This window comes from Harmonia axyridis, chromosome 1, assembly GCF_914767665.1.
Source record: "Harmonia axyridis chromosome 1, icHarAxyr1.1, whole genome shotgun sequence".
In the NCBI taxonomy this organism is placed as follows: Eukaryota; Metazoa; Arthropoda; class Insecta; order Coleoptera; family Coccinellidae; genus Harmonia; species Harmonia axyridis.
In genome coordinates, this window is record NC_059501.1 from 51,422,276 (window position 1) to 51,433,630 (window position 11,355).

An 11,355-nucleotide genomic window follows, 5' to 3' on the forward strand; every position below is an offset into this window, starting at 1 on the left:
AGCCGCACCTAAAATATTTAGAATGGGAATTGAAAAATGAGGAAAGCACTGATGAGAAGTCAGGAGCTTTTGAGGCTTTGAGCGTTCGTTATTCATGGCCCATGGGCCAATTGCACCTTTAGATATACACTCTCCAAGAGCATTATTGACGCATTAATGACGAATGCTTAGAATGCTAATTCTCGTTTAGTAATATCAAAGACTAAGTACCTAGTCTGTGGTACTATCCCAATTTCTTATAATTCTGATGACTCGTCAATCCAAAATTTTATATTTACTTGCAAAATCCCATCAAATCTGTAATGAGCAAAATAATGGGTTTATCTTCCAATATTCTTCTTGAATCGTTTATTATTATTATTTTGTCATGATGCGGTCAACATGAAATTAGGAAAAAGCTCAATATTGTTAATTTATATTTACTTGCAAAACCTCAACACTGTCGTATCTGTCGTATATCATTGAATAATTCTGCTTGAGTTTTCTTTGGTTCTGGGAAGCTATCAACACGAAATTGAATTGAAATTGAAGCGTTGAATGGTTATTGTATGTATACACGCAAAATCTCAACTCTATCGGTTCAGGTTTAACCTTCCGAGTTCCGATGACGGAAATCAAGGAAGTTACGTATTTGCCGGAGAGGGGTACATTTGTACTCCGCAAAAAAAAATTAGTGCAGTCGATTGCTTTAAATGTATTTTTTTACATTTTGAATTAAATAATACAGAGCTTTAATAAGATGTTTTATTGATCATTATAAAAAAACACACATCAACATGAATAAAAACTCATATTATTCCATTGCAAAAAATACAAGGTCTACACACAATTTTTTTTTTTTGGTACTCGGTACAGACAAATTCATTACACATTTAGAATTCTTGGTTTTGAGTTAGCTTAGAATTTTTAGTTTCAGAATTCGCTTTCTCAAAAGTTCATGCATTGCATCAACAACTAGTTTTTTTATGAATAATTCCAGACTGCACTAGTGCACATAGCACAGTGACAAGACAAATAGTATTTTCGACTGGCTGCACCAGAATTAATTCGAGCTAATTATGTAATTAGCTCGACAAAAATTTGAATTAATTCGCACTGGTGCAGCCTGTCGAATGCGCTATGAATAGACCACAGTAGCGACAAGCGTGGTCACGTTTTTAATTGGATGAGCGTAAATATACCTGATTTTTGGGATTTATTATTATTATTAACCAAAAAATTCCATAAGCGTATCTAAGGGTAAGACAAGGTTTTTTTTTTGTTATTGCATTTTTCAGGTTTATTATTTCTTCATGAGAATGGAAGATAACCCAGAACAGAAAAACCGTGAAAATAAAATACTTGTACACTTATAATTGATAATTTTTTTTCCTTCGATGTCCTATAATCAATTTTTATTTACAGAATAACGCAACTAGCTAGTAATATCATTCTCATCTTATTACATTATTATGCTTTTACATTTGTCAGGTTTATTATTTCTTCATGATGTTGAACTCAATGAATCTTGAATCTGATAGTTTATTGTAGACCCGATGAACGTAGTTAATTCGTTACACATGACATTTTATTGATTTTCTATGGTTTACCTGTTTTCCTTTCAATTCTGAATTCCGTTGGTGATTGGTGGGATTGAAATATATATCCTGTCAAAATAAATTTAACGAATTTTTGGTAGTTTGAGCACTTATATTAATTTTAGTCAAAAATGGCCCAAAATTTCAATCCTAGCTTACAATCTACTAGTGACAGTTCGAAACATAATGATGACTCCAAAACGACATCAACGGATAACCATGCAGTATCAAAAAGGTTATAACAACTATTTTTTCAATAAATACATTTGGTTGTAACTTTTTTTTTTAGATTACAGAAAGAGTTGATGTCCCTAATGGTATCCCCGGATAAGAGCATCTCAGCTTTCCCAGATGGAGATAACTTCTTTAGTTGGATAGGCACTATTATGGGTCCAAAAGACTCTGTGTATGAAAATATGAAATTCAAACTAAAGTTGAAATTTCCTAGTGCATACCCGTACTCGGCCCCTTTCGTGAAATTTATTACACCATGCTTCCATCCAAATGTAGATGCAAAAGGCAATATTTGTTTAGATATTTTAAAAGACAAATGGACTGCCCTTTATGATGTAAGAGGTCTTCTTATTTCAATTCAGGCTTTATTAGGAGATCCAAATGTAGACAGTCCTCTCAACACATTAGCAGCAGAGAAATGGCAGAAGCCAGAAGAATTCAAGAAATTTGTTATAGAGATGTATAAGGAAGCTTAGTTAACCAATTGTATTATTTTTTTAAGTTATTAGGAATTTTATATTGCAATTGTGCGTTTTTGAGAAAAATAAGAATTTATGATCACAAAATTACTTCTTTTTTCATTTACATGTTTCTCAGAATCACTTATGCAGATATGAATTTTTAAAATACCACTAAAATATCTTAATCAAGATGTGTTCATAATTTTATAAACTGAGACTCATTGGAATCTTTCATTTTTTCTGAGCAATAGTTTAAATTGTTTTTTATACTTATGAATGAAAGGTTTCGATAAATTTTCTGTGAATTCTTTATACTTTTGGATTAAAATTTGTTTATTTTTCAATTCTCCTTATTTTTCAGTTGTGAAAGTAGAATATTATGTTTCCATTCATTTGAAAAGGTCTATTGATTTGAACCTTACTTCATGATAATATCAATAATTATTCTGAATAGGCAAAACATCCCTGATTGATTAAGACTTTCGTGGCCATCAAGGACTTCTGAAATATCTGGAAAACCTAATATCAAATGCTGTGAACACTGATATCTCCATTTTAAATCAAATCCGATAAAATACTTCAAGTATGAGAAAAAACTGAATTAACTTCTATAAAAATTTTTGTTCAATAATAAGTTGTGTTCTAAAACTATAGTGAGATGTACAATGGTCAGCCAGGTGTTTCTCATTGGGCCCACAGAATAGGTTTTCATTAAAAAAAAATTATAACCCAAAAATTTTATAAAGTAGAACCCCAATTATTCGTGTGTGGATTATACAGTCTGCGGATTACCCGTGCTATGATTTCGTATCATCGAAATTGTGTTTTTGGAGTATCATCGAATTAGCCTTACCGTAAATCACTTGACAGAGACTATGTAGTCTTTAATTCTCTTATTTTGTTGAGTTTACTCTTTTATTTGTGTAGAATTGTTTGTTTTTTGTTCTGTTATCTCTTAATGCTAAACATATAAACTTAGTTTGAGCTTATCAGATCTATTTTTTCTGTCATCTTTTGAATAGTTACATATATGTATAATATGAACATTATGTAACAAATGAATATTCGTATTATCCCATGCAGCACGGATGATATGGGGTCCTACTGTTTAAAAGTAAATAATACTTATGCATACTAATTTTTGAGGATCAACCACTATACCACTGTGAGAACTAACAGCTGTGTGTTATCGTGTTTTTTGTCTACCTTCTACACAGCACTATTATTTTATAGTGTAGGGCGGTACATAGCAATATTTTGCTGAATCGAAACTACATTTCAAATTTGAGAGGTCTCTTTTCGAACAGATCGTTCTATCATTTTGACATAATGTCTATACTAATTTTCGAATTTTGAGCCAGGAATGGTCGCAAACGATAGGGTTCCACTCACTATAGGTTTGTGTTACGAAATTCAACCCTCCTAGGGTAGGTCCAATTTAGCACAGGTCTGGTGCACTTTAGTTACATGGTTCATGTACTATATCTCAGAATAGTGAAATAAAAAACATGTTTCAAGTAATAGGCCACAAACAAGAGATTGGAAAAGATGAATTTAGGATGTATTCTCTCCACTAGAAGGAATGCCATAACAACTCATAGATTGATGATTGTTTCAACGATGAGTTCCAACAAAAGAATGATTTGATGTTCTCTAGATATTGATTTTTTTATTTAATACTGAAAAACATATAAAGGGATGTTACAGATTTGAAAAATTTTGCGGATGATATTTTGGAAACTATAAATTGTGGCGGACTTCTCTTTGATCATTCATTCAATATAGCTGCTGATCAAGTTATATGGAGCAAAGAAGATGAAATAGAATGTGAATGTCAAAAAATTTTCACGGAAAATTATAGTGAAAACTTGTACTGACTACCGCATATGAAATAATTCAATTAATTTCATGGACGAAATATTTCAACAGATATATTCTTGCATATTTCCTCTAGTGGATAATATTGTTATAGTATATCCAAAGTCACTTGAACTAGTCCATAAAAACGCTTGGCCAGATGTCCCTTTGGAGTGGATACCGCGATCCGCTTAATACCTGATGGGTTTATTCGAAAGTATTGTTATGAATAAATTCACTGGCCCCAAAGAAATTTCTGGAAACTTGGACAACCCTTTTATAATCGAAATATTGGGGTTTCCTCCGAGTGACTTTGGATATACCATACCACTATCATTGAAGAGCATTTATGTGACCATCCCGGGCAAACATTTGAGTTTATTCATGAAACTGCCCTCACCAAACCTCATCGAAGCAAAAGTGTTGAAAGTATAAACAAGTACAAGGTGATTCACCGCGATGACCCATTAGACGTTTATGGAAAAATAATAATAATTTTGTGCTGAAAATTTGCATGTTGGGGTTTGAGACAAATGATCTTTCTCCCTAAATTATTTTCAGATCTCTACAACTTCCGGTTATACCGAAAACAGACTACTACTTCCTTATTTCAAATGGCACACCCAGTATATTATTACATCATTAAATAGCTTTTTTGATGACTATTTCAGCAATATGCCACACATATTAACTCATCGGTTCTTGAGTTAATGGGATTGTTATGAAAAAAATGGTGGCGACGAAGACGTATATTTTTTGAATATCTCTGCAAAAAAGTTTTTTCGGAAAAAACACTTTTCATTTTCGATTCTGCAAATACGTGGTATTATTTAAGACAGTTTGCGGTTTGGAACAAAAATGTAAAGGGTGTTCATCAGAAGATCATGAACTTGAACAATTCAAATCCATCAAAAATTAATATTTTCAAATAAGAACCAATTCTACGTATCAAAAAAGAGGGGGGAAGGGGTTACTCAAACAAACCCTGCCTAGACCTAAAATGAACATTTTAGGAGAACACTAAATGAGGAAAAACCGCACTTTCTAACTGTGTGAAGTAGTCTGTGCTTCCGAAAAACAGAAAGAAACTAAAATCCGATATTTTGATAACTAAATTTCTTGAATTGTAATCAATCACTTGTAAGAATTTTATTGGTTAATGGATTTCTCAACAAAACCCCAACGAACAATTGATTACAATTCATGAAATGTTGTTTATGAGAATTTTAGTTTCTTTCTTAAAAGTCACAGACTACTTCACAGTTAGAATTAGCAGTATTTCCTCATTTAAAGTTCTTCCTATATAACTCATGAAGTATTCATTTTAGAAATGGGGTTTGCTTAAGTAACCCCACCTGTTTTTATTCATAGAATTGACTGAAATAATTAACAAATATGAGTCTAGTGACAAAAATTTTAGCAAATCGACAAATTTCAAGAGAAGTTTGTAGTTCTAAAATCTTAGTTAACTAGTCGATTTGGTTGATTTATTTTCTACACAAACTGTATCTATTATGAAAAATCAGATATCATCACTGACACCATTGTTGATTTTGAAATTGCCAAATTATACGCAAAATACAAATATGTCACTTTGACTTCCGTTAACAGCGTCTTGCAATAATTCACTTTCAACATACACCTTAGAAGATAGTTTATTATAGCGTTGTAATAACTCTCCAATATTTCAGTTTCCAGAATCTGCATAATAAACATGGGATTGAGTGAATTAATACATTAGATCTGAAGGACCGATTAAGGTGAAACAGGGAGCTACAACGTTAAGTAAATATTCATAAGTGAAAAAACATTCATACAGGAATTTCTTGTATATTTCTAAATTCTTGTCCTCGGGCAATTTTTAATTCATTACTCACAGCCTTAGATGCTTTTGAAATATTTCAAAATCTGTGCACTGTACCAGGAATCATGGGAAAAAATTCAAAAATAAAAAATGTATTAAACAATTTTATTAATAACTTTTTTATGCGGCTTCATCGCCCTTTGTGGTACGCGTATAAATGAGTTGCGCTCTGTGTTGGATGACTTGCTTAATCAAGCCCTTCTGTTGAAGTTCAATGAGTGCTCTCCTGGCCAAAGAACCCCTTATCTTAAGTCTTTCCGATACTACAGATGGAGTGATCAGTTTGTAAGATGGAACCTCTTTATAGAGTTTATCATAAGTTGCCTTATCAAAAAGAACTTGATTGTTCAACTTATCACGAACTTTTCCTTTAGACCACTTCTGCAAAGATAAAAAAAAAATTGTCAATAAAATGCTATTGATAGAGGAACAAAAGAATGTTCTTGAAGATATCAGACTCATTAAATCAGTTTTAGCAATCACAGGTTTCTTGCTCATATTGTGTCATCATAAAATGGAAAATGGCTCTTGTCATACATAGCAATATAGATCAATATTCAGGTTTAGTTTGATAATATTATCCGTAAGATGTAAAAATAGGCATGCAAAGCTTCATCATAATTAGTCAAAAAGTTCTTCAACAATATGAAACAGATCTTTTTTGAAACCATTGACACCCTCTATCTGGAAAATGAAGAAAGGTATGATGATGAAGAAATGATAGAAATAAATTTTTTTCTGGGACAAATTTTGAACATTTGACAGTTTCAACCTGAATCACCCTGTATAATGATTATAGGTTCACATTGAAGCACAAAGATCAAGTTCTCCAATTGCGAACTTAATCCTTGGGTATGATATCCTTTGTTTAGTAAGTTAGCGGTCCGTATATATAAAATTCCCCAAAAAAAAAATTACTATAGTGGTGTTCTTTTATTCATCACAGATCCACCCTGATTGAAACACGATGAGCTGTCAGATGGCTCATCAGGTGTAGAACAAATGACGGAGCTGCATTGGTGACTAAAAGAACAAGTGAAAGTATGATTTGATGCAACGGTGGCTGAAGTGCCGAATACTTTCCTGGATAAAAGAACACCACTTATTTCCTTAAACTTCAATGAGCCAGAACAACCATACTTCGGTTCGGTAACTACACCCACTCGTCCATTCATTTTAATTTTTTTAACATTTTCCATAAAATCTGGCACTAAAGACTTAATTATTTTCATTATGAAACAAATACCGTTAAGCTAATTAAGAACTTTTTGTTGTTTACAAATTACAAGAGATTAACCATTAATAATGTTCAAACAAGAAAACAATTTGTTGACCAATTAGGTTAACAGATCAATAATAGTAATTGAGAATTCTTTCAGTTCACTTTGAAGTAGCCCAAAAAAATAGGGTCCTTCGTAAGAGAAAAATCTATTTGTTTTATTGTTTGAATTTAATTATTATTCAAACCGATTGAAACCCCTAATTTGTTTGAGCAAGCAAGTGGATAATCAACAGTAGAATTATTAATTATGGTTTCAAAGTCTGAAAATAATTTAAGGGAATAATAAATATAACGGTATGTAAAATTTATGTTAATTCCGGAAAAAGTAGAATTATTAAACAAAATACTGAGCCTATAATATTATGCCAATTTCGAAATTGGTGAAAATACCGTTCTGAAATATATTATCATGGTTTGCATACTTAAATAGGTTAAATTAATATTCCTACAATCAACATACCTTCTTTTTAGCCTTTCCACCACCTGAACCCTCTTTCTTCTTTTGGGTTTTCTGCGGTTGTTTAGCACCGCCTTTGGCGTCCTTTTTGGGTGGCTATAGAAAAACATCAATATTAAAAATAGTTCGTGGCTTATAAATGTAAAATAATTTGAAAAAACTAGTATCAGACTCATTAAATCAGTTTTAACAATCACAGTGTTATATTGCAGAAAAATTTTCATCACTTAAAATTTCACGTGGCTTTCTAACCTAAGTTCTGGTAAAATGGTTTTACTCTTGGTCGAGTATTATATTAAAAATTTGATAAACATTTTCAAGCACATTTGATCCTAATTAATCAAGAAGTTATCTTTGAATCATTCTGAGTAAAATATACCAAAACTAAATACTTACCATGTTGACACACCGTTAGTGAACTCTGAAGAAAGAACTTCAATCAATACGAGGATTTTACAAAGTGAATGACATTGCCACTAACGTCATTCGACTACACTGATAAGAGTGAAAATTTTTGTTCTTCTTTTTTTCAGTATTCATCTAAAAGATGATATTTTTATTATGATTTCGAGCATCGAAAACTAATCGAGTTAGCAGCTTTCGATTATTTTTTTGTAGGTCACAATATAAAATACATGTAAAAGACAATCTTAGCGATCTAAGTTCATCTTCAAGCCACCTATCGGCGGGAACAGTAATTTCATGCGTAGGGTTGAAAGCTTTGATGTCGTACATTTCTGCAATCATTAACGGTTAAATTTTTCAATATTAGTGTTCAGTGAGTTAAAAAAGTAGTGTTACAGAGTTTCAACTTTTGTTTTGAACATATTTGAACATTGTGGATAGTCATTACTGGTCTAAAATATTGGAATTAAAATCGTTTTCTCCAATTACAATAAATTATTTCATAGTTTCACAACGCCTTTCAAATTCAATTGGATTGTTTACCAGGACCTAGCAAGAATTAGATATTCAAGTATTTATACATATATGTATAAGCAACTTTAGTAACTGCTTTCATAAATTTGGTGAACAATCCAATTATAAGGGTCAGATTGAAGTAGCTTCCGTTCTGTATCAATATTCATTAGTTGGGATCTAGGTAAAAATAACAGAACTAGAAAACAGACATCAAACAAATAATAATAATTATACAACCTGGCGCAATGTAGAAGTAGATCTTCCTCATAAACCAGTCTTATAAAAAAGCTGAAAACTGATATTGTTGCAGATCCTTTATCGATTATTTTGTTTCCTCTAATTTCGTCCGGAACTGCTGAAAGGGGTGAGGCTTGTAAACATAAACCGATAAGATACAGATCCACAGAGTCAACACGTATGTAATAGTTCCTCAAAATACAAGATTGTGTGCAAATATTTATGTTATCAATATTAATTTTCTTGCATGCTAATATTGTGCATTCTCAGAGTAATAGTCATAGATAGAGGGAGTATATGGCATTTTCAGTAGCATATTGCTTTTTGGAAGGAAAAAATACAGTTGAAGCAAAACCTTGGCTTGATGAAGAGTTTCCCGGGTCTGCACCAGGAAAATCAACCATCATTGATTGGTTGCTAAATTTAAACGTGGTGAAATAGGCACCGAAGACAGCGAACGCAGTGGACGCCCAAAAGAGGCTGTCACCGACGAAAAAATCAAAAATATTCACAAAATAATTTTGAATGACCGTAAAGTTAAATTGATCTAGATGTCATCTGAACGTGTACATCATTTCATTCACGAATATTTGTAAGTACAGGGTGGGCAAATTTCGATGTTTTAGCACTACAACTTTCAAACCAGATGAGATAGACAAAATCTGATACCCCATTCTCGGTCTCGTTTTCTGAGAAACTAACAAGGGTAGTATTCATTTTTGGCCACCTTCTTTTGTTTTCGAGTTATAAGCGTAAATTGGAAAAATGGCGATATCGAAAATCATTTATATCTCCGCTAATACTGATGATAGAGCTCTGAAATTAAAACATTATAGAGACACTTTTTTACGTAGAATCCAGTAGCGTGCTCTTATTTTCAATAGGGTTTTTAATTACGAAGCTATGACACAAAGTTATGTTTTTTCAAATGGGAACACTAGATTTTTGTGCCATTTTCTGAAAGCTTAATTTTTCCTGATTTCAAAAATATATAACAGTACGAGTACGACTCTTGTCTAATCCGAATTCCATACCTACATCTTTCGAAAAGCTTTCTACTAGTTTGGCCATAATTTCTAGGTGGTTCTTATTGCCTGTTATCAGTTTAAAATCATCTATGTACAGCAAATGATTGAGGGTGGTAGTATTATTATTGCCTCTAATGTAGCATTCAGTAGCATTCAGCTGTTTAGAGAGTGGGTTTAACGCCAAGCACTTTCATTTTTGGCATAGTTTGCATGTCGCTTATGGCGATCCATAATTATATCCACCATCTCTGGTTGCTCACTTCTAGGTTTTGGCTTCACGTCAAACATTGCTGATATTGTGGAGGCTGTACAGTAAGTAATAAGATGCAATGACTCGATGTTCTGGTCGTTCGGAAAAAAAATTGGGATTATCTCCTTGTTCGTCATATGCAAAATATGTGAGAGTTTTTTCGATGTCTTCAGTCTAGAAGGAATAGGTCATTTGAGAGGATCAGTACCCTCGAATTCTATGAAATATCTATTCATTTTAGCAGATAATCGCTCCAAAAGATTTCTTTTGCCTTCTGCATTTTTGGCGGCTGCTGTATATATAATCCGTCGTTGTTCATTTCTAACTGGTATCGAATCTGCGTTGTTTTGTAGGGACAAAACAACGCAGTGAATGAGACTGAGAAAGAGAATCTGTTTTCACTTCCACAAGAAAATGTTCTTGAATTCATAATACATTGAATACATAAACAATAAAGATTCACTGAAAAATGATGGAATTGAGGATCGATCTGACAAAAATATTATAGAAGATATCCATGTAAATCCAGAAATAAGAAACACACAGAGAGAAGCTATAGGAACAAAGCAAAATGTTGTAGAAGACGAACATGTAACTGAAGAAATTGGCTTTGATGTGAGTGCAGAAGACAACATCGAATTAAGGAGACAGCTGAGAAATAGAAGAGAAACGAAGCTGCCTCAACATTTTGAAAATTATGCCATGGCAGTTGCAGAAGAATTCAATGAGCTTAAAGAACCATTATCCTACGAAAAAGCAATATCTTGCAATGAAAAAGAAAATTGGATTTTAGCTATGGAGAGAAAGATGAAATCAGTACAAGAAAGTTGTACCTGGGAAATGAAAAATTTACCAGCAAGATAGAAGGCAATACCTTGCAAGTGGGTAGTCAAGCTCAAAACAAATCCAGATAAATCCATTGACAAGTACAAAGCACGTTTGGTAATCAAGTGTTATTCATAAAGAAATAGCCCAGTGGCCTAAGGTGGGACTATTAGGTCATTGTTGAGTATTGCTGCTAACAAAAAAATGTGTCTTTGACTCAATTCGATGTGTGAACAGCTTTTCTATATGGTTAACTGAGTAAGGAGGTATACACTATACATGAAGCAACCTCAAGGTTACGAAGATGGCAGCAACCAAGTATGCAAACTTCGACGCAGTCTTTATGGTCTGAAGCAGGCACC

At 32.7% G+C, this 11,355-nt stretch overlaps 2 protein-coding genes across 2 annotated transcripts; one reads left to right on the forward strand and one right to left on the reverse strand.

The window, feature by feature from the left end:
• The first annotated feature begins 1,597 nt into the window (after positions 1–1,597).
• LOC123688795 (probable ubiquitin-conjugating enzyme E2 C) lies at positions 1,598–2,616 on the forward strand. The gene is made up of 2 exons (XM_045627500.1): positions 1,598–1,812; positions 1,867–2,616. The coding sequence occupies exons 1-2, from the start codon at positions 1,709–1,711 to the stop codon at positions 2,285–2,287; spliced, it is 525 nt and encodes a 174-aa protein (XP_045483456.1). The 5' UTR covers positions 1,598–1,708; the 3' UTR covers positions 2,288–2,616.
• A 3,468-nt stretch (positions 2,617–6,084) lies between these two features.
• Positions 6,085–8,279, reverse strand: LOC123688851 (40S ribosomal protein S25). The gene is made up of 3 exons (XM_045627608.1): positions 8,129–8,279; positions 7,736–7,828; positions 6,085–6,374 (listed from the first exon to the last, which is right to left on the reverse strand). The coding sequence occupies exons 1-3, from the start codon at positions 8,129–8,131 to the stop codon at positions 6,114–6,116; spliced, it is 357 nt and encodes a 118-aa protein (XP_045483564.1). The 5' UTR covers positions 8,132–8,279; the 3' UTR covers positions 6,085–6,113.
• Positions 8,280–11,355: the final 3,076 nt, after the last annotated feature.